Source organism: Aotus nancymaae, unplaced genomic scaffold (assembly GCF_030222135.1).
Source record: "Aotus nancymaae isolate 86718 unplaced genomic scaffold, 86718_ANA_hifiasm-v0.15.2.pri h1tg000020l, whole genome shotgun sequence".
Taxonomy (NCBI): Eukaryota; Metazoa; Chordata; class Mammalia; order Primates; family Aotidae; genus Aotus; species Aotus nancymaae.
This window is the reverse complement of record NW_026988432.1, coordinates 15207634-15231815: the sequence shown is the minus strand read 5'-3', so window position 1 is coordinate 15231815 and position 24182 is coordinate 15207634. Positions and strand designations below refer to the sequence as shown.

General features: G+C 40.8%; 1 protein-coding gene across 3 annotated transcripts in view; it reads left to right on the top strand.

Annotated features, from left to right (window-relative positions):
• ZCCHC2 (zinc finger CCHC-type containing 2) overlaps nucleotides 1-23488 on the top strand; it is a 63658-nt gene extending 40170 nt beyond the window's left edge. For 2 of the 3 annotated variants that reach the window (XM_012446447.3, XM_064379058.1), the window contains 8 exons: nucleotides 10-67; nucleotides 2045-2180; nucleotides 3616-3680; nucleotides 4071-4165; nucleotides 9466-9594; nucleotides 13769-15262; nucleotides 16215-16355; nucleotides 22748-22913. In XM_012446447.3, coding sequence (XP_012301870.3) covers nucleotides 10-67; nucleotides 2045-2180; nucleotides 3616-3680; nucleotides 4071-4165; nucleotides 9466-9594; nucleotides 13769-15262; nucleotides 16215-16282 — 2045 coding nt within the window. In that variant the 3' untranslated portion in view covers nucleotides 16283-16355; nucleotides 22748-22913. Of the gene's footprint in view, nucleotides 1-9; nucleotides 68-2044; nucleotides 2181-3615; nucleotides 3681-4070; nucleotides 4166-9465; nucleotides 9595-13768; nucleotides 15263-16214; nucleotides 16356-22747; nucleotides 22914-23424 lie in introns of those variants that run through there. The other variant, XM_064379057.1, reaches the window with a different exon arrangement.
• Nucleotides 23489-24182: the final 694 nt, after the last annotated feature.

Below are 24182 nucleotides of genomic sequence, written 5' to 3'. Positions count from 1 at the left end.
CTCTTCTAGATGTATTGCAACATGCCATAATCCACAAGAAGCATGCTGGGAAAAGTCCCATTGTGAAGTAGGTGTCCTGTTTCAAAAACAAAAAGTGCCTTGGCACATTTTAAAATTGTTGTAACATTTAACTAAACTCCTGATGTATTTGGCTATAATTCTGTCATTTTGATATTTATTTCTCTATTCTTTCTGTTTCCTTTTCTCACTTTTTTTTTTGCCTCCTTTTGGGCTGTTTTTGTTTTGTTTTTTCTACTAGCCTTGATATTATATATCTTTGACTCATTAAAGTTGGATATTAATTTGTGCTTATACTGTTCCTAAGCAATTTGAAGACCTTAGATTACTGTAACTTCATTTATTTCCCCCTAACTTGTAAGCCATGGCTGTCAGGCATTTTAATTCAGTGTTACAATTTTAAGCCCCATGAAACCTTTTCGCAGTGTTCATGTAGATACTGATTCCTTCGTGTGTCTCTGAACATCCACCTATGATTGTTTTCCTTCCAATTGAAGCCCACTTGCATATTTCCTATACTCAATCTGCCAGTGATGAATGCACTTAATTTTTATTTGGAAACAAATGTTTATTTTGCCTTCATTTTTAAAAGATACTTTTGTCACATGTGGGATTCTAATTGGGCAGTTATTTTCCGTGAGCTTTTTGAAAGTATACCTTCCTCATCTTCTAGGTTCTCCCTTTATTTCCTTGCATCTTATTCTCTCCGCTCACCTCCAGTTTCTCCTGCAGATGACATAAAATCATCTGTGTGATTTCTGACTCATACCACGTTGGTGCTCTGCTCCTCGAGTACGCACTGTGAGACTTTCCACTTCCTGCCTCAGGACCTTTGCTGCATCCACAGGAAGCTGCCTCCATCCTTTGGGTCTGTCGTTCTGGGAGGGCCCAGAGGCTTGGGTCCTCTGTTGCTTCCAGCCTCCACTGTGGACTCTTCATTGCAGTCCTTTGCCATTTTATTCTCTCCACTCCCTTGCTCCTGCTTTTTAGGATCACTTCCTAAATAAACGCTATTACTCTGGATTCTGCGTTTGAGAAGAACTCACACTTAAGTCATTTGGCATCCAGAGTTTCAGTCAGTCTTACCACTGCTCTTTTGAAGATCATGTGCATTTCTCTCTGATTGCTTTTAAGATTTTGTCGTTGTCTGGTTTTCAGCGGTTTTCCTAGCTTCCTTTGCATGAATTCTCCTTGAATCTGTAGCTTGATGTCTTTTGATTTTAGAAAACTCCTAGCTCTTACCTCTTGAAATATTTCTTCTCCACTTTTCTCTTGCTCCCTCTTCCAAAACTCCAAATCCTTGTATGTTAGGTGTTTCATCATGTCCCATGTCTTTTAAGCCTTTTTTGTTTTTCATATTTTTTTCACTCTCAGTGCTTTAATCTGTTTTCTTCTGACCAAATTTCTTCTTCATTGATTTTCTTCATCTCCCCTTCACTACTTTTTCCATCTATTTCCCATTTGTTGACTTGGTAATGTTAGTTTATTTTATAGTTCTAGAATTTAAATTTTTTGTGTTCTCCACATTTCTCTTCCAAAATCCTCAATCTTGTATTTGCTGACCAAGTTAAGCGCTGTTACCTGAAAGTCCGGGTCCAATAAGTTTATTATCTGGATTCTGTTTGGGCCTCTTTCTCTTGTCTGTTTCTTTTGGTTTTTGTTCTCATTATCCCTCCCTTCATGTGCCCAGTTACTTAAGTACTCAGGACAGCAGTGCTCTCAAGATGCAGGGTTGTGTAAGCCTCTCTGTCCCGACTGTCAGCAGTGTATAATGATCACCATCACATAGCATCTAAAAGAATGTGCAGCTGTTACTACTCTTTTTAGAGATAGGTATTAATGATAAATAGATGTGTAATGGTTTATTTCTCATAATATACTTGTTTTTTCTTAGACCTGTCACTAGGCATTCCATGAAGAAACTAATATAGTGAAGAAAGGCTTACTGTAACTTCTTTATTGACATGAAATAGCAGTTTATTATTGAGGACAGATTTTCACACTTTCATAACCTTTTCTTTGGCAGCACGATTGGTACGAGTTGTTCTCCTTTGGATGGGCTTACCATGCAATATTCTGAACAGAATGGGATTGTGGATTGGAGGAAGCAAAGCTGTACTGCCATTCAGCACCCAGAGCACTGTGTGACCTCAGCTGAACAGGTGTGTGGGGAGTTTGTTTTGCAGCTATATAGTTAAAGCATTGCTACTCTACAAGAAAAAAATTAAGTTCTGTGAGCTTTCAGTCAGACAGTATATCTGGTAAGAAGAAATGCAGGAATGTTTAAGTATTAGACTTTATACTTATATATGAGCTAAGCTCTTTTGAGACCTGAAAGATACATATTTAGATTACTTTTATTGCTTGTGTAAAATTAGTACACTTTATGACACCTCACCAGGCACCATGGGTCACTTCTAATCCCAGCACTTTAGAAGACCAAGATAGGAGGATTGCTTGAGGCCACACATTTGACCACCATGGGCAACATAGTGAGACCCTGTCTCTCTAAAAAATTTAAAAATTAGCTGAGTGTGGTGGTGCACACCTGTAGTCTTAGCTACTTGGGAGGCTGAGCCAGAAGGATCACCTGAGCCCAGGAGTTCAAGGCTACTGTGAGCCATGATTACACCACTTCACTTCTGCCTGCGCAAGAGAGTGAGACCCTGACTAAAAAATAAAATAAATTTAAAACAATAAAAATTAAAAAAATAATACCTTCACTGTTTATTCTAAGAAGATGTACGTTAGATTTTTATGCCAAAATTTTTTGCTCTTGAAAAAATTGAAAGAAGGATTCACATTTCAATCACTCTCTTGCTATTTGTGATGTAAATTTTCCAACTGACCTTTCTTCATGAATAGTTGAATCAGTTTACCGACACTTGAGAATGCATTAGGGGATGTTTGCTTTCTTAAGATTTGGGTGTGATCAGAGAGCAGAATGCTCTTAAGTATGTTTAGTATTGTATGGCCTCACAGATATGAGGGGAGGTCCCTATGTATATGTTACAAGTATGGAATGAAACTTCTCTCTAGAAAATAGATTTGTTAACCCCATGTTGTCTCTGGCCAACACTCAGTTCCAAATGTCAACTCTTCTTGGAATGTGTTTTTATGCATTAAAGCATATTCTGAGAAACCATAAATAGTTTCAGTAATAATTAATGTCCTATTTTCAAAGCCTATCTGAGTTTACTTTCCCTACTTCAGTGCCTGCACCCTCTTTTCTTAGAGTTGACATAATTATGTGTTGACAGTTTTATCAGATTGTGTTTTAAGAGAATAGTAGTAAACCGACAGCAAATACCAGTTACTTGATTGTGTTTCATTTTATAGTCAAACAGAATGTAGGTTCATTTTAAAGGAAAAATAGAAAATAGTACTGTATGAATCATGAGCAAACTATTCATGTATTTGTCACAGAATACGTAAATTTTTTTAGTGGTTCAAGTGGGAAACTTCAAAAATAGGTTGGAAATCAACACTTGTTAGAATATACAACTGGGAATATATCATATTAATGTTTACTATCAGAGTAAAAACATCAATATGGTTTAGCTTTTTTCTGATTTGTCTTTTTATTCTTTCTACTAGCATTCCGCTGAAAAACGGAGTTTATCTTCAATAAATAAGAAGAAAGGAAAGCCACAAACAGAAAAGTAGGTTCAATGTAATGTTGCCAGTAGTAGAGATTGGTAAGGAAAGAGAGCACATAGCCTTTGATAATAAGCATGTTTAGTTTATAATAGTATACAACATAGTATTTTTTTAGTTAGTTTTCTTTATATTTTTAATTCTGGTTTAACTATTTTGGTTCAAAATACTAATATATGCAGATGATAAAAATAAAGCTACTGTCAAATACTGCGTTCAGTTTGGAGGGGTAAAATTCTTACAACTCTACACTGAAGGGCGACTCTTAATTGTATTTAGATTATTCCTTACTAAAAAAATTTAAAAAGTCTTGAAGGGAATTTTATCAGTACTGTACTGAGTGTGTTTGGTAGATAACTTTATAAAAATGTTGGCAATATGTTCATTTGGTTTAGGGAGAAAATTAAGAAAACTGACAACAGATTGAATAGTAGAATAAATGGTATTAGACTCTCCACTCCTCAGCACGCCCATGGTGGTACTGTGAAAGGTAAGAAGGTTGTTTTTCTTTCAAATACCCCTCACCTAAATATACTCAGCATGATACTTACTGTATTAATAGGTATTGAGCTGTTGTGTCAAATCCTAATACTATAATTTTACCTTGCAATTTTACCTTGTTGATATATATAGCTATTTCCAAATTAAATAGTTCTGAAATCCATAGAGTTAATTTAGAGAAGACACCCAGCCATGGGGGTGAACATTGCCTTTGCCTCAGTTATTCTCACCCGCCCCTCCCTTCTGGCAGCAGCAGTCCCCCAGGTTGTCCTTCTCCAGCCAGTCTCGACTCAGGAGACAGGTCCCAAGGCCATTCGGGAGCTCTCCTTCAGCTTTGCCAGCCACTCATGAGAGTGTTCCTATGTAAAGTCATTTTTTAGAATACTGTTGACTTCTTCATGATTTAATAACCATCCTTTATGAAGTTTTATGAGGCTTTAGGGGAACGTCAACCCTCAAATTTTTGTTATACTAGATTTATATGGCTTCCATTTACCCACCATTATTTTAAGGTCCCTTTATTTTTGGGTTCAAGGTTCATTTGGTTTGAGAAATGCCCTTCTGCAGCTTCATTGATTACTTTTCATATTTTGTTTATCTTTGCTATTAATTGTAACTATTAAAAAAGAATAAGAGCACACAGACCTCTAGGAGAACATTTTATCCCTGGATGCCCTGACACATTTATTTAATGATCCCACAAATATGATATTTTAATTTAAATGTTATTCTAATGTTAGTACATTCTGTTGTGATGTAATATGAATAACCAGAATATATTTCTTAAAAGTTTGAGTATATTTTTAAACTATATATTTGTATAGAAAGACTGAATAGTGATAAAAGAAAAATGGTTACCTTTTGAATCTAAAATGATCTGGGCCAGATGCAGTGGCTCATGCCTGTAATCCCAGCACTTTGGGAGGCCAAGGCGGGTGGATCACCTTAGGTTAGGAGCTCGAGACTAGCCTGACCAACATGATGAAACCTCATCTCTACTAAAAATACAAAAATTAGCTAGTAGTGGTGTCAGCCACCTGTAATCCCAGCTACCCGGGAGGCTGAGGCAGGAGAATAGCTTGAACCTGGGAGGCAGAGGTTGCAGTGAAACGACATGATGCCATTGTACTCCAGCCTGGGAAACGAGCAGAAGTCTGTCTCAAATAAATAACATTAAAACACCTGGCCAACTCATTGAATCATTGGAACTATGGGGAAAATGACATGGATAAAACCCATCTTGTCTATAGAAGGATCTTGCTACACTTTACTCTCTCTGAAGTTCCCCCTGATGGTGATGGCAGCTTAATGGAGGAGGAGGAAGAAGCCAAATAAGGAAGACAGAAATCTGTAGGTGGACATTTGGAGATTGACTCTGCCAGCCCTCCCTGTTCTGTTCTTTGTCTTTCTAGTTCATTTTCCATGCTGCTGCCATATTTGTTTTCTAAAGTACCATTTTCTGAATGAAATTCCTGCCCTCCCCAAAATCTCTCTGTCTCTTATCTCACAGTATTTGGGAACTACTGCTCACTAAAGAAGTTTGCAACTGTTCTTTCCATGTTAGCCTATTTCCAGAGGAGAAGCACGTGGACTTTGGTCAGAGACAGCTGTGGGTTTGAGTGTGGTGCTCCACCAGTTTCTTAGGCATGTGACCTCTCTGAAGCCTTTGTTTGCTCATTTGTAAAACAGGAGTAATGCCTGTCTCAGCAGATTGTAAGAATTACGTGTAAAAAGATATGAAGAGCATTTTCCTAGTACCAAGTGCCTAGGTGTTCAGTGCAGCAATTTTGTTCCTTTTCCCTGTTCTAATAAATTAGAGGGAAACATACATTGTATAGGTTATTAAGAACTTTGTATGCCGGGCACGGTGGCGCCTGCCTGTAGTCCCAGGTACTCAGGAGGCTGAGGTGGGAGGATCACTTCAGCCCAGGAGTTCTGGGCTGTAGTGCCAATCGGGTGTCCGCACTAAGTTTGGCATCAATATGGTGACCTCCCAGGAGCGGGGAACCACCAGGTTGCCTAAGGAGGGCTGAACCGGCCCAGGTTGGAAATGGAGCAGGTCAAAACTCCCGTGCTGATCAATAGTGGGATCGCGCCTGTGAATAGCCACTGCATTCCAGCCTGGGCAACCCAGCAAGAGCACGTCTCTTAAAAAAAAAAAAGTAAAACAAAACAAAACAAAACAAAACAAAAATTTTGTAACAGCATCACAAACTTATTCGTATTTTTCCTTAAATTTCAAGTATTATGAAAATAGCAACCTCAACATACTTAAGTTCATCTATTTTCTCCTCTATATATGTCACCATGTTGTAACATTCTTTGTACAGCTTGTCTCATTGATGTCAAATGCACCGCTGATGTATGCCAATTCCAACTTAAAAACCCGTCTGTGTGTTAATTTCCCTTTGAAATATTAAGGCACCAAGGAATCGTTGCCTTTAAGCATTCAGTAACTCAATACATGCCTAAGGGTTTTTTGTACGGGGAAACAGCTCATATCATAAATTGGAGAGACACTGTCTTGAAGCTGAAAATACTGAGTCTTTCTGATTAGCAGTTTGTTTGGATCTTTAAATAATACATTCTAGCTTAAGATTTGTATTGTTTTACTTTTTAAAAATTTATTATTAAACTTAAATTTTCACTTCTGTTTTGAGTAATAATACATTTATATAACTCAGGATTTCAAAAGGAAAAGAGATGGCTCCCAGCCCTCCTCCATGCTGGCTCCTGTCAGGACAGTCAGTGCCGTCAGTTGTCTGTGTTCTTGGAGCGTCTTTTCTTTTAAAACCGAAGCTTTCTGTCTCTCTTCTAAAGAGGTGCATATTAGCTCATAATTAAGAATGCTCACCATGGCTGGGTGCAGTGGCTCACGCCCGTAATCCCAACACTTTGGGAGGCCAGGGCTGGTGGGTCACTCGAGGTCAGGAGTTCGAGACCAGCCTGGCACCATGGTGAAACCCTGTCTCTACTAAAAATATAAAAATTTGCCGGATGTGGTGGCATCCAACTGTAGTCCCAGCTACTCGGAAGACTGAGGCAGGAGAATCGCTTGAACCCAGGAGGTGATGGTTGCAGTGAGCTGAGATTGAGCCACTGCACTCCAGCTGGGGTGACAGAATGACACTCCATCTCAAAAGAAAAAGAATGTTCATCATCATTTTAGTTTATTGCCCAGTGTTTCTTCCACCCGATTTCTTCTGTTGCCAATTGTGGCACCAGAAAGTTTAGGGGGAAATGATGAAATGGTTGATCTCTCAGTTTCTTGTAAAAGATTTAGAATAATCTAAAGGTCTCCAGCTTCCTTTAATTTCCCACATGAAATACGTTGTTTTATCGCCTGTGATTTATCTAAATGGTTCCTAACTCTGTAACAGACTTCTGTGGTTTATAGTTACCAATAACCAGTATTTTTAGTGTTAGAATAGTAGCTTATGTTTTAAATTTTGCTTTTGTCATCTTTGTTATGGACCCTTTATCATTTGAGACATGACAAAAAAATTTCAAGTTTGTGTCTCTTTTTAAAAGGCCAATTTGTGGAGTATCCTTTGGCATAATTGGTTTATCTTCACTTTCCACACCCCCTGAATCTCTAGAGGATCACATAATTTGTGATTATAAATGTTAAGTTACCACACAATTCTGAAGCACCTTCTGACTCATCAAAAGATTATGTTTAGTATAGATTTAGATTTATATATTCAGTTCTTTGGAGCTACAGTTTAGTATATGGCAATTGGTGATTAGACTATTCACCAGCTTTTACAGTGTAAAGAAAATAGTTTTGCAAATTATGCCATTTGGAGAGATAGCTGCTTTCTAAAAAGCATATTATAAAATTTGCTCTTTGAAGTTTGAAAATGCCTACTTAGTTTCACTGTCTTGAGTTTTGGTGGGCGCTACCTGGGAGGTTCCTTTTCAGTTCATTTCTAGTTTGAGAATATCCTGTTGAATCTTTGATTCTCGGATTGTTCATTTTGTTATATGCTGGTTGAAATATTTATATGCAAGACTTCCATGCAAGTTCTATAGGTTTCATCATCAGTCCAATTTAATGACAACTTGTTTGGCCACCATGACCCATTAGATTGTCTTCAAGCAGCCATTGGTGTTGACTCACATCCCTTTAGTCACCTTATGACTTGTATTCATGGCCTAGTACTGAATGAGTATCCTCCAGGTTACTTTTCTGTAAAAATATTACCTGCCCATGGAACTCCTCTGCCACTTTCCTTGTAGCCTCATAAGATGTGCAGTTTTCCCTTGGCAGTTTGACATTTGTTACTCAGAAGGAATTCAGCAGCAGCAGCATTCCTAATGACTTTATTTTTCTTCAATATTCATCCAACATTTGAGTGGCTGGGCTAATCTAGGTCATGATTAACAGTGTTGACAGTGTTGTAAGTTTATCCCAGCCAAAAGCCACAGGTTGGTCACCTGAATTGCTCATTATACAAATTGTGTCTTTTCTCTGACACATATATTGCCCAGGCAATTAATACCCATTTTCTTTTACTGGTTCTACCAGTTGCCATAGAAATGATTCGCTAATCTATAGTTCTTAAGAACCCTCTGGAATCCCTTATTTGGGGATTTATACACCAAACGTATATTGAATGCTTGCTGTAAGGCAGAAGTGTGCTAGCTACTGGGTTTACAGACATAACAGAATATTTTCCTAAGTCAGGGCCACGTAGGAAAAAATCCAGTTTGTATCTCTTGTCCAATACTAGATATATCTATAGTCCCTCCTTATGTGTTCAAAACAGATACGACTAGTTGGTCATGGCAGGTCCTGTGCACCACCTCACACTACCTCAGTGTAGGCTTCCTCTTGGGGCAGAACTCACGGGGCTACTCTATCTACTAGATGGGAAGCGTTTTATTCTCTTAAATACTCGAACCAAGTAATTTTAATTGAATAGGCATCTTGAGTTCTTTTAAAGAATGAATTTTTCAGCAAGCTCTGAGAAGTTAAAATATCTAGATTTAGAAGGTAGCTCAAAGTGATATTATTGGACAGACCCTACAAAGAACCTTAACTCTTTTTTTCTTTGAAGTCAGTAAGATTGACTCATTCTGTCCATTGTTTTAAGAATATATTAAATATTTTCCATTAAAACTGTAATTTAATAATCAGTTTTCATCTAGATCAAGGACAAGATTTTTTACATGGTTGTAGGGAAACAGAAGAAAATATAGCTAAAATTAATTTCTAATGGTTCAACGTAGAATTTATTTAAAATGACTTAGCATGATTTTTTTAAATAGTATTTTTATTTTTAGATGTGAATTTGGACATTGGCTCTGGCCATGACACATGTGGAGAAACATCTTCAGAGAGTTACAGTTCTCCATCTAGTCCACGACATGATGGAAGAGAAAGTTTTGAAAGTGAAGAAGAAAAAGACAGAGGTTTGTTCTTTGAAGTGGGGGTATTGTTGGCATGGCAGGGGTGGGGGAGTGGAGGGAAAAGTGTGTTGTCTCTTCGTGTCAAAGACAAACAAGGAATTTTATGATCCTATAAATTCCACTAACTGATTTTAAATGTAAAATTGATATAAAGGGTATATGTAAATGATATAAATGATACAGATAATTACCTTAGAAATTCCTAGCAGTGTTGATTTGATAAACATATTTCATTGCATATGAAGTTAAATAGGGTGAAGACAGGATCATAATGAAGTAGAGTTAGTGTAGAAAGAAGGAAAATGTGTGTGTTGTTAGATGCATATACATTTATGCTCTTTATGTCCTCTTGATTGACCCTTTTATCATTATACTTTTCTTTGTCTCTAATAACAATTTTTGTCTTAAAGTCTATTTTGTCTGATAGTAATATAACCGATTCAGCATTCTTCTAGATACTGCTTGCACAGTACTTTGATTTCTGTCCTTTTATTTTAAACTTATTTGTGTCTTTAAATACAAAGTTTGTCTCTGGCAGACAACATACAGTTGGATTATGGTTTTCTTTTGTTTTGTTTTTTTGAGACAGAGTCTGGCTCTGTCACCCAGGCTAGAGTGCGGTGGCACAATCTCGCTCACTGCAACGTCCACCTCCCGGGTTCAAGCAATTCTCCTGCCTCAGCCCCCCAAGTAGCTGGGATTACAAGCGCCTGCCACCACACCCAGCTAATTTTTGTATTTTTAGTAGAGACACGGTTTCACTGTGTTGTCCAGGCTGGTCTCGAAGTCCTGACCTCATGATCCACCCACCTCAGGTCCCCAAAGTGCTGGGATTATAAGCATGAGCCACCACGCCTGGCCAGATTATGGTTTTTTATTCATTCTGCCAGTCTCTCCTGTTTGTCCATTTACATTTAATATAATAAGGCAGGTTTTAGGTCTGCCATTTTGTGGTTTTCTATGTGCATTATGTCTTCAGTTCCTCCTTGCACAGAGGCTTAAAATCAGCCAGCAGTGAGAGCTTAGGGTCTTCTCAGGTCTACCTTGAAAAGGCATACAGCTATAGGCATGAGCAAAACCTTTTAGGTTCCCAGGAATATATTAAAGCTTTCCAAAGACCCCTGTGGCCATCTCATTCCCCATTTTTTCATTTTAAGTTTTCTGGTCAGCCTCTTGTCAGCCCCAACTAGTAATGCTGCTTCAGGCAGCAACCTTGCTAAACAGTTGCTTCTGACTAATCATGACAAATGTCCTGTGGGTAAGAGGCTATAACACAGAATGAGCACTAGCTGCCAGACAGTAAAATGGTGACAGTTTGGTGATGGGGCTTTTGGGAAACTCCAAACGCATACTCCTAATGGCTGCTGGGTTTTATAGCTAGTATTACAAGAGAGAGAGTTTTTGCACTGATTTTGGAAATTGAGGGACAAGTCATTTACAGGGCTATTTTAGGGCTGGAGAAAGGGGGAGTGGAAGTAGGAAAGGGGAAAATGCCTTGAGGTTTTCTGTTCTTACAGATTGAGCTGTTTTTTTTTGAATAAACACTCCTCAGAATGCTGTAAGCCTTTAGTTAATTGCCAGAATTTTTAAAAAGTTGGTTATTTGACGGTTTTTGCTAGGGTTTTCATTGCTTTTATGAAACAGTGGATTATTAGAGGTCTTACTCCACCATTCTAGTCTGGAGGTGAGATCTCCTTCAAAATGTGTATGTTGAATGAGAATGTTCTTTATGCACGATGACGACGTCTGATTGGTGACACCTTGGTTATGAGGCATACCCGTGCTGGTGGGCAGTATCAAGTTACTTCTACTGGTCCACCTGCAGATTAAGATCCTTAGCACATAATTGTTTCAGCCAAGTATGGTTTCTTCCTGGGCAGTCTACAGCTCTCTGGGACCTTAGCTTTCTGTATTATGGTATCAGGCTATGTCTCAGGGAGCTATGCAATAGTGTTGCTGCATCACATGCAGTTAAAGCCAGTGTTTACTTTGCAGTTATTTTGTAGTCATACCAAATGTAGCATAGTTACTCTACCACCAATTCTTCTAATCTGAGGCAACACCATACTTCTGATCTGCAGTTTCCTTTTAAAAGAAAAAAATGAAAATCTCTCACCACGCTATTATGAAGCTTAAATGAGAGGATTTTTCTTCTTCTTTTTCTTTCTTTTTTTTTTTTTTTAAATTTATGAGACAGGGTCTCACTGTGTTACTCAGGCTGGTCTTGAACTCCTGGGCTCAGGTGATCCTCCCGCCTTAGCCTCCCAAAGCGTTGAGATTACAAGCAGGAGCCTCTACGCCTGGCATTAAATGAAAGAATGTTTATGCCTTACCCACAATAGACAGACTTTCAATATGTTTCATTGCACATTTATGCTTGATTGTCTAGGTTGTGCAGGTTACTCTGTGGCTCACACTGCAGATGTGGCCTTGTCAGAAGTGTTGGTGTACATCTGTACACTTGGGTAATGACAGCATCCCTCTCCTGCCATCAGATAGCATAAGTTGGTGGCCTGTGTGGAGGAACATGGCTTTTTTCAAATGGGCTGTTATTAAATACGAAAGAATGACTTAGGGCTCTCTTCACCCAAGGAAAATACCCATTATGGTAGAAAGCTTTGATCATTTTTAGAATTCTGAGTGGATGAAAAGGCTGCTTTGAAAAGTGCGTGGGTGGCTTTGCTGTTGCTTTCCTGAGTAGTGATGGTATTCTGTTTGAGGCTTTACACTTACTGAAATCAGTGCACAAAAGGGTAAGACGTGTCTCGACATGTCTAGAGGAGTCTCATGATGCTTCAGAAAACCAATTGGGAGCATTAGAAATCATGAGGCCATTTGCTATGACTTAAGATTTTAAGACACATAGAAATTTAACTGACTTCTTAAAAAATATTTCTGCTTCTTTTAGACTTCACATTTTTGGTTTTAACTCTGCAGTGGTGTGATGATACAGATAAAATGCCTTAAATAAGTTAGGATTTTTGAATAGTTTTTACTTTGTAAAATTTAGCAAGAAATACCCCAGTTATTAATCTATTAGGGGAAGTTTATGCTAAAACCATTTACTCTTTGAATCTCTTCTGATATAAACTAAAATCATTGAATTAGTAATACAGTTGATATTCTGTGTCAGTAAGTAGCTTTCATGTCATCTTTCTTCAGAAAGACTAATTGGTTTTGGGGGGAGTTTCTTTTGACTAATTTGTTTTTAGTTTTCTGTTTCAAAAATTTTTAACATCTTAAGCTGAATATTACCAGTTCGTACCTTAATGAATACGAATATTTTAAGTACCTAGTGCAATTCAGCTTATCCTTATGAGCAGAAAGATTTTTAAATAGGTACTACATTTAATGGTATGGTCTGTGTATACATCAACACAGCATCTGTGCCTATGATGTGTAAACATTGTGAATCAGATTTTATCCTCTCCCCTCTATACCAAAAGTCAGGACATCCCCCGAAGGCTAGGTGGACACTATTTCTGTACACAAGTGTAAGATGATGCAGGAGTAACGGCCAGTACAATGTTGTTTATATCTGCCGTTTTTCTGTTTTGATTTTGGAGAAATTGCCGTACTCTCCTATTCCTCTGTTTTTTTGTGTGTGTTATGATTAATAATGGCTTTAAATTTTCTTCCCCGCATTTAAATATTTAGTATTAAGAATATTGATTCCATTCTAAAAAAACAACAAAAAAAAAACCTCTTCTGTTCCCTATGTCTAGATATTTGAGTTAAATACTGTCTTAACTGAGCTCTTTGAAATTATATCATTTATCTGAGACAAATTGAAGAACTTGGGTTGGCAGTGCAGAATATAAATCAAGTGGACTGCCTGAAGTTTATTAAGGTTAAGAGTGTCTGATGCTTTTCTCAGTACAACAGTGGTGTTACATAAATCTCTGTGTTTTATACTGTGTTTCATTCAGTCTCCAGCCTTTTATGTTTTGGTTTTTTGTTTATATCCTCGCATTTTTAAAATAAAGTGTTGATCTAATGATGACCTCGTCGAAAGCCAAAAGTTAAGGGAGGTCATCCTGGACAGTCAGGAAACATCATGGAGGAGGGGGACACTTTCCAAACTTGAGTTACTGTGAGATATACTTAATGTTTATTTCTAACAAGAAAGATAGGATTTATGCTTGTGCTAATATCTCTTTATATTTGTTTTCTTTAGACACAGACAGCAATTCTGAGGATTCCGGGAATCCATCAACAACTAGGTTTACAGGTTATGGTTCTGTCAACCAGACTGTCTCTATCAAGCCACCTGTTCAAATTGCTTCACTAGGAAATGAGAATGGAAACCTTTTAGAAGATCCCTTAAACTCACCCAAGTATCAGCATATTTCCTTTATGCCAGCTTTACACTGTGTCATGCACAATGGTGCCCAGAAGTCTGAAGTCGTCGTTCCTGCACCCAAATCTGCTGATGGCAAAACCATAGGGATGCTTGTTCCTAGTCCTGTTGCTATTTCTGCAATAAGGGAGTCTGCAAATTCAACCCCTGTTGGAATACTAGGACCAACAGCTTCCACTGGAGAATCGGAAAAGCACCTCGAGTTACTGGCTTCCCCTTTACCTATTCCATCAACCTTCCTTCCACATAGTAGCACTCCTGCTTTGCATCTAACAGTTCAGAGGCTAAAGTTGTCTCCACCACAGGGATCTTCTGAGAGCTGCACAGTTAACATCCCACAACAACCACCCGGAAGTCTGAGCATCGGATCACCAAACACTGCCTTTATTCCTATCCATAACCCAGGTAGTTTCCCAGGCTCTCCTGTTGCTACCACAGACCCCATCACAAAATCTGCATCCCAAGTGGTAGGACTCAATCAAATGGTGCCTCAAATTGAGGGAAACACAGGGACAGTCCCTCAGCCTACCAATGTGAAGGTAGTTCTTCCAGCAGCTGGCCTCTCAGCTGCTCAGCCACCAGCTTCCTACCCCTTACCAGGCTCTCCCCTTGCTGCCGGCGTGTTACCCAGCCAGAACTCTGGTGTGCTCAGCACAGCAGCAACTTCTCCCCAGCCAGCGAGCGCAGGCATCAGCCAGGCCCAGGCCACTGTTCCTCCCGCAGTTCCTACCCACACCCCAGGCCCTGCCCCGAGTCCGAGCCCTGCTTTGACACACAGTACCGCGCAGAGTGACAGCACCTCTTACATCAGTGCTGTGGGGAACACGAACGCTAATGGGACAGTAGTGCCACCGCAGCAGCTGGGCTCGGGTCCTTGTGGTTCTTGTGGGCGAAGGTGCAGCTGTGGGACCAATGGAAGCCTTCAGCTAAATAGTTACTATTATCCTAATCCAATGCCTGGACCAATGTACCGAGTCCCTTCATTCTTTACTCTGCCATCCATTTGCAATGGCAGCTACCTCAACCAAGCACATCAGAGCAATGGAAACCAACTTCCTTTTTTTCTGCCTCAGACTCCATATGCAAATGGACTGGTACATGACCCAGTCATGGGGAGCCAAGCCAACTATGGCATGCAGCAGATGGCAGGATTTGGGAGATTCTATCCTGTATATCCAGCACCTAATGTAGTTGCCAACACCAGTGGTTCGGGGCCCAAGAAGAATGGGAATGTCTCATGTTACAATTGTGGTGTAAGCGGACACTATGCACAGGACTGTAAGCAGTCGTCCATGGAGGCCAATCAACAAGGTAATCACAATAACTCCCAGAGGACTTGTTTTTGAGTTCACTCATTTCTTCCTTTCCTTACTGATCATGGGATTCTGTTGTAGCAAAAAGATCTGTTTGTGTTTTCGTTTACGGATGTTGTGTTTTCAGTGACAGATCATAAAATGCAACTGGAAAAACCTAGTGTAGACCCAGGTCACACAGAGCACAAGAAAGTTCAGAGGATTTCAGTTTCCAATTAAGGTGTAACTCTAAAGGCCCTTTTGAAGGAGTGTGATGGGAATTCTGTAATGTTAAATCTCTTGTTGCAGCACTTTTTTTTTAAGTCACAATCCTGTCATAGAGTAAGCAAAATTTTTATATTTTGAAAACCTAGGAAGTAATCTAGTCATCTGACATTAGGTTTTGAGTAACTATTTAGTATATCTGCGTAACCAGCTGGCCTCGTGCCTATTTCCCCATGCTGCCCTTGAAAACTTCCCAGCAAATGCTTTTTTTAAAAAAAAAAAGCCCCAAGATTCTATTGCATTTTACAGGAACAAAATAGTTCAGCACTGATTTGAGAGTAAAGGAATTTGAACAAAGTTTAATATTACTACCACCAGAAGGAAAAAAATGCTCTTAAATATGTTTGAGTAAGATACCAAATTTTGTGTCAACTTCAAACTGTTACTTTCACTTGAATTTGGCCTTTGTCATTTTGCCAGATCTTACCCAGAAACAAAAAAGTCTTAAATTAGAAATGTATTTCCTTGGCGTTCTTAAAGGAAGATCAAGTTTGATAGCCTTTAGATTGAATTCAAAGCACAGACTTTACCTTGCTTTTTGAAGTGAGTGGATTGGCCATTTGGAGTAGCACTAGAGCTGACGAAGGTGCCTTTTGGAGAGCATGCCCGTGTGATAGCTTGTACGTAGTGGTTTGTGATGACATTTCCTTGTAAGCGGTGACTTAGTTCTGTCTTTCCCATTTTAGGCACTTACAGACTGAGATACGCACCTCCCCTCCCCCCTTCTAATGATACGTTGGATTCTGCAGACTGAAACGAGTAAAGCTTGCCTACTTAATACACTCAAGTGTGGGGAGTCATGGGGTGTGGAGGGGAGGAAAGGAAAGGTATTTTGTTTCTTTGTCTATACATTTCCTAGATTTCTATGCAGTTGGGATTTTTCATTTCTCTTATACCAATGTCCAAAATAAGAAAGAATGCAATGCTTTTGAGCCTCTGGTCTCCTGGTTCAACAACAGGCTTATATGTATGATACATGTAATTTAAACTTTCGGACAAACTATCAAAAGGAAAACGTTGGTGCGTGCTTTTTTTTTTTTTTTTTTTACACTGAATACTTGCTGTGTGCAATGTTTACTGAATCTTTAAAACTGTGTATTTGACCTTTTTTTACAACACTGGTGACAGTCATATGGTTTTGGAAAAAAAAAAAATTTTTGCTTCTTCCCCAGCTTTTCTCACTTCCACCGTAAACAACACTTTCCTCCCCAGCCAGCCTCACTCTGTCCCCGGCCCGCAGCAGGAGCGGCCAGCAGTGCATTCACCCACTTTCGTAAACTGCTCTACATATAAACCAAGGGCAGAATGTTTCACCCTAATCTTACAGGAGGAATCAAACTCCCGAAATAGTGTGTATCTATGTAATAAACAGCGTCACGTAAATACATATATGCAGTGCTTGTTGTCCAAATAAAAATGAAAATAAGTGGAACAGAGAGGAAGAAGTCAAACCATATGAAACTGAAAACATATGACGTACGAAATGGACAAAAAGCTTTTTCTGAAACCAACTTTTTACTTCCATCATACTTTTTTAGCCTGTTGCTTCAGAGAGACACAAAGTGAACACACTGGTGTGAATGTCGTTCTCCATGTGCTTGTGTTTGTCATGAAAGTCTCCAGCCAGTTTCACTTGTCCACCATCGCGTTGTGCTCACAGAGACACTACTTAAGTCAAGATTTCTCCTTTCCCTATACCAACTGTTACAGTGTTACGTTGTGTTTGAAATGTGTATGGTTAATTGCAGTCTGAACAGAGCTATGGGTTTCTACCGTAAGTTGGGTTATTTGTTTCCTAACCTGTCTCTCGTAGCAAAGTCACTTTTATAACAGTTTACCACTATGTTTGATTATAATGTGAAAGACTAAATTCTGAGTGTGTTAAGATGGTATTAATCATGTCGGTGTCATGTCACTAAGTTTAATGCTGCTGTTTTTAAAAACAAGTTTTTTTAAAAAGCCAATCTATGTACTAAATTGCTTCCAGGTAATTTTTGATTTCCTAAAGTGCACTGAGGTTATCTGGAAGATTGGGTGTTTTTTAGTGACTGCTGCATTCATCAGCAATGAACAGCTTCCACTGTATAGTGCTAGGGTTAAGGGGTTGGGGGTTTTCATTTTTCCATTCCTCAGCACAGAGCAGAAATGATAGATTTTTGTTGTGTGGAGTAACGTTGGTATGCAGCAGAGGAACGTAAACATTTGGTCTTGTTTCAGAAGCCTAACAGATTGCTAGACAAGAGAAAAAACTTGAAGAAAAAAGAAGCTTAATTTCATGCTTCATAAGTAGCATTTATATTTATAGCACCAATGTACATTTTGAAACTTTCTTTCAGGGGTGGGAGTTATGGGGAAGGGGTGGGTGTGAAGGGGTAGATGAAAGCTTTAATTTAGAAAGAAAGTTCGAGTAAAGGAAATTATTTTGATTAAATATATTTTATTTGATCTGGGTATTTTTGGACCACATTATTAAATTAATTGTTAAGCTGCAGTTGAGTTGTTCAAGTGAGAGTTTTGATAAGCCACATATGGGCCGCATTGTGAATCACTTGCCAGTTGTACTTTATGGAGCTTATTTTATGATTTAAAATACTGTACTGTACATAGGAGGTATGTTACCTTCTCCTTATTTGTATGTTTACCATATACTTTGATATTTGAAATGTTATGTACTGGAAAGGCCACTTATATTTCTAGAACAGATTGGATTTTATGCAACCTTTTTTCCTTGAATTAACAGCAATAAAAAAATGAAAAACAGCTTAAGAATTGTGCCTTATTGCAAATTTTGTGAGAGTGGAGATAGGACATCATACATGGTGATTTTTTTTTTAAGTTTTCTTTATGTATGTAATTATTTTGGGGGGTAAGGATCAACCCATTTCCCTGCAGTGTGGGCAGTGAATCCCAAAGTTATTTACCATCTGGATGTTCCTCAATTCTTCCCCCAAATAACTTTTTTTTCTTTTGAGACAGGATCTTGCTCTGTTGCCCAGGCTGGAGTGCAATAGCGCGATCTCAGCTCACTGCAACCTCCGCCTCTTTGGTTCAAGCGATTATCCTGCCTCAGCCTCCTGAGTAGCTGGGATTACAGGTGTGCACCACCATGCCCAGCTAATTTTTGTATTTTTAATAGAAACGGGGTTTCCCATGTTGGCCAGGCTGGTCTCGAACTCCTGACCTCAAGTGCTCTGCCTGCTTTGGCCTCCCAAAGTGCTGGGGTTACAGGTGTGAGCCACCGTGCTTGGCCTCCCAAATAACTTTATATAGAGGTCATTTGTGTGACTGCTGGAGAAAGGGGGACCGTGCTCCATGAGTGTTGAATATCCACTGTGTACCAAAGGCTGTGGTAGCAACGAGGCAGAGTCCTTGTCAACCTTGAGCTCATGTTTCCAGTTTAGGCCTTTACCCACCAAAAGTGTAAAGGACTCATTACTTTATCAACTTTGTTAGTGTGATTTTATTAGCCAGGCCCCTCTCTCAGTACAATATGTACTATTTTTTTTATTTCATTTTTTATCTTGTCTGTAATCCAGGCTCAAAGTTTTTAAGCGGTAGGTAATTTCCAAGAGACGGTTGGGGGCCTGCGTTGTTGCTCCGCGTCGTCCTTGCAGGAGTCCTGGTGGCCAGCACTTTCCTGGGCCCAGGCTCTTTGACAGGAGCCTTCTAATGACTGGATCCGGTTGGGTGGGCAGTGAGTTTGAAATGGTTATAGATTCCCTGATTGCTTACAGGGCACCAGCTTTCCTTTTCAGCCAACAAATAATGTACCTATAGGTAACGTGAGGAAATCGTGAACCCAAATTCACATTAACTAGCATATCCCCGTATCCTTACCTATCCCTTTTCTCCTTCCCCCACTACACTGAGATAACCACTACTCTAGATGGTATTAGTCTTTTCTTTCTTTTTTTTTTTTGAGATGGAGTTTTACTCGTATTGCTCAGACTGGAGTGCAATGGCGTGATATTGGCTCACTGCAACCTTCGCCTCCCGGGTTCAAGAGGTTCTCCTGCCTCAGCCTCCCAAGTAGCTGGGATTACAGGCGTCCACCACCAGGCCTGACTAATTGTTTTTGTATTTTTAGTAGAGATAGGGTTTCACCATGGTGGCCAGGGTGGTCTCGAACTCCTGACCCTGTCAGGTGATCTGCCCGCCTCGGTCTCCTGAAGTGCTGGGATTACAGGCGTGAGCCACAATACCCGGCCTTGTGTTAGTCTTTTGCTTTTTTGTTTTCCCACACACTGCTCCTAAATATACAAATTCTTTATGCTTTTCTTGAGCTTTGTAAAAAGGGTATCCTTTTGTGCCTAGCTTTGTGTGACTGGCTCTGTTCATCTGACTTCATGGTTCTTAGATTTATGTTCTTATATTTATTCATTTTCACTACCTTCTAATAGTCTCATTGTGGGGAAGAATATAGATAATTTCTCCATTCTGTCAATGGACATTGGGTGGTTTTTATTTTTTTTCTATTACAAACAAGGCTGCTGTCCCTGGTTCATGTGTACACGAGTTCTCTAGGGCGTCAAGCTGGGAGTGCAGGGGCTGGGTTGTAGGACACGCAAGTACTCAGTTTGCCAAGATTTGCCATACTGTTTTCCAAGTGATTTACACTCGTACCAGCAATGTAGTAGGGACCCCTGAATGGGTATCCTGACCCCCTCTGGAGACGGTGTCATAGGGCTGTGGAAGGCTAGGTGGGGAATGCACGTGCAGCCTAGGTCTTTGCATCTAAAAAGAGCCCCCGGGTGGGGGCGCAGGCTGGCCAGGAACAAAAATGTGACAGCAGTGTGTGGTTGGGGACGTGGGGGAAGGAGATAGAGCGGTAGCAGAAGGAAAATTATGAGTTTCAAGCTTTGTGGGTACAGTAGATAAAATGGGATCAGACTGGAGAATTTGGAGTTGGTTGAATGAAAAATGGGAAGTTTCCAAGTTTTAAATAGAGGGAAGACACGGTGACAATGGTATTAGAGGAAATCCTCTTCCTCGGGTGGTTAAGGAAAGAGAGCCTGGAAGTTTGAAGACAGATGAGGCATGGCCAGGAAGGCCCAGACTAAGGGATTGGCCATGGGAAGGCCCGTTTAGAAAGGAAGGGAAGAGATAGGTAGAAAGAATGTTGTTGCTCTCAACTTTTATCTTCCCTAGATGTAAAATGAGAATGTCTCTTTTAAATTATGGTTCAGTGGCTGGGCACAGTGGCTCACTCCTGTAACCCCAACAACTTTGGGAGGCCAAGGCAGGTGGATCACTTGAGGTCAGGAGTTCAAGACCAGCGTGACCAACATGGTGAGACCCTGTCTCTACTAAAAATATAAAAACTTAGCTGGGTTTGGTGGCGCGCGCCTGTAATCCCAGCTACTGAGGAGGCTGAGACAGGAGAATTGCTTGAACCTGGGAGATGGAGGTTGCAGTGAGTTGAGATCACGCCACTGCACTTCAGACTGGGTGACAGCGAGGCTTCATCTCAAATAAATAAATAAATTATGGCTCAGAAGTTTAAGTGAAATAATCCATGGGAAAGATCCAACATAATGAAATAGTGCTGAGAAGCCGCTCAAATTCTAGTTGAAGTCAATTTTGATGAACAGGGAAACTGCAATACTATTTTAAGTGACAGGGCCAGGTGCAGTGGCTCACACCTATAATCCCAACACTTTGGGAGACCAAGGCCTCGGGCAAATAGCTTGAGCCCAAGAATTCAAGACCAGCCTGGGCAACATGACAAAACCACATCTCTACAAAAAGTCCAAAAATTATCTGGTTGTGGTGGTATATGCCTGTAGTCCCAGCTAACTTGGGAGACTGAGGCAGGAGGATCGTTTGAGCCCAGCAGGCAGAGGTGGCAGTGGGCAAAGATCATGCCACTGTGCTGCAGCCTGGGTGACAGTGAGACCCTGTTTTTAAAAATAAAGGCTGGGGGGAGAGTGTGGATGAGAACATGTTTGGGTAGGAGCGATGGCAGTGGTTCTTTGGGTGGTGAGGAACCTAGCAAACATAGTGCTTCATTAGACTAGTTAATTCTGCCCCAGGCACTGATACAGGACATAGAAGCTCTTCCTTACCCTCACAGATGAAACCTAGTTGGGGAGCATGCCAGTTAATGGCACATAAGGACTGTACAGACATGCCAAGTCGTGCAGTCTTGATTATTTTGTACCACAGTAAAGTTCATGGCAAATCAACGTTTAATTTTTAATGTAAGCATTAAGAATCAAATTTTTCCGAGAAGGTTCCAAAGAGATGATAAAGCACGGTGTAAAATACCTTTTTTCTTAACATGTACCTACTGCTTAGCACCATCCATATTAGCTTGGAAGACACCTTTCTCAGTTCTCCATACTGATTACAAAAGCATTCTAAGGTTAAAGCAGTGAAACGATATGGAGACAAGCTGTGACAATAGTTCCACCTGACAACGCTCCCATAATCTTAATAAAGAAGAAATACTGACCCCTCCACCCCACTCCACCAAGAGGGCTCAGTGATTTTCAGAGCAGTGAGTTTTGAGGTGTGAGACACGACTAAAAGAAATGTCACGACATCTCTACATCTTCCTCTCTTCAGGGGGCGAGACCAGCTGTTATGAGGATGCAGGGGCCCCGGGGTCCCAGGGCTGAGAGGCAGGTGTCAGCTCAGGGTGGAAGGAACGTTTTAACTTGCGTGCCCCCACTTACCATATTGTTAAGATGACCCTACGCGCAGAGAGGACAGGCCGCAGCGGGCAACCTTGTTTTTCCCTGGATGCTCATTAGCATATTGGCTTTGCACAGTTTGGGTTCCTAAAATCAGTCTCACATCATATTTGATGTTACTGCTGCTTACAGATATGGCTGTTGTGCCTGTCCGTGCAAAAAGAACTTTGCCACATGCCAGAGGGAAATTTAGCTAATTCCTAAATGCTGTCCTCTGTTGAAAAATGTAAGCCCCTGGATTGGAACATGGGTACACATCACCTGAGCTCTGTGTGTGTATGCAAATGTTTATCAATTTTCGAATTTTGGGGGTTTGGGGCTTCCTGTTTGTTCTGGAATGGGGGGACACATCACACGTGTGGGGACCAGAGACCCTTCACGCAGTCACCTTGTGAATGCAGGCCTTGGTCCCCAGAAGCTCTCGATCCCATGATCCTGTTTTGCTCTTTGAAATTTGGTGGTGGGAGTTGTGGCGAGGTCGGGGGTTGGGTGGTTCTTCATTGTTTTTCTTTTTCCTCTTGCAGTTCCAATTTGAGCTGCTGTGAAAGGAGGCCTCCACCAGCCTCTCACCAGAAGATTGCTCATTGGAACGCAATGCCACCTGGTGGGGGACAAGGACAGTGCGAGCAAGCAGATGTTATTTCCTACTGACCTAATTTAGAGAACATTAAACGTAAGAGAGAGAACATTTGGGGTTGTAAGCCTGTGCCCAAAACCTTAATGAATGCAGGCAGCTGGCCATAAAAGCAACTTGAGCCATCCCCTCATTCAGCCATTGAAATCTCAGTTTGTGTGTAAACACTTCAAAGGTTTCTTTTGCACTTTTCCTCTGCGTTCCTTTGGTCATCACAGCTGGGGAGTGCAGAGGGAATTTTCCCACTCGTTTTATAGGAAAGGAATTTTGCGGTCAGCCAGATGAAGTGCCGCAGACAGGCCCATGAGAAAGCTCCGGCCTCTGCTTGACGTCGGGGCTTACTCCCCGGCGCCACTTCCTGCCCCCACAGGTGCTTCCGGCAGAGGCCAGGGCAGTGGCTTTTTGGAGCTGTGTCTTTATGGAGCTGTGTGAGGTGATAGGAGCCCACAGGCGGGATGACTGGGTGGCCTCTGGATTCCTAGGAGGGCTGGACCAGGTCGTGGGCACGCCTGGAACACAGGCCACGTCCTGTCCCGTAGCGATGCCTCTTCCATGTATCTCTTGAAGGATTTGAAGACGCGGGATGGTGAAAAGTTTCCGGAGAGAAACATTCAGGACTTTGAGAACCAGGCTTTCAGCATTGGCCTATCAGGTACATTCAAGTGGCGTCAGTGCAGATTTTAAATGTGTGCAGATAACCCCACTAGGACACAGAGGTGCCTCCCAAAAGTTGTATGCATGAAGTGACTATTCCATCAGATCCAGTGAAGTAATGGGGCAAGCAGAAAGGACAGGTGACTGCTGACATGTTTAAAGCTCTGACATTCACATCTACATTGTCCCAAGTACCCCTTCTGCCCATTGCCCCCAAGACACTCCACAGGCAAAGATGGATGGTGACAAAGTAACCTTCACACACAAACAAGAATGGTCGCCCCCACCCACCCCAACAAGCCCTGCTGAAGGCAAAGCACACCACCAGGCTGCCTGGCAGTTACTGAGTGCTCACTGGTGCTAGCCTATTGGAGTTAGGTCATATTTGTTACCTGGTAACTTAATTGTATCTTCCATGCCTTTACAAAGTCAATTGTACAAGAGATGGCACCCACCACACTCCATGTGACCTTTCTCAGACTGATTCACAAAGTGGGGATGATGACACTCACTTTGTAGAATAGTTGCACGGATTAAACCTGGCAAACACATAAAGCACTCAATGTCTGTCACACAGTAGGCTCTCGAGAAGTTTGTCATGCAGGTGACACTTGAATGCCCAGTATGGGCCCGACGTCATCAGCTCATTTCAGCCTCTACAGCCCTGTGAG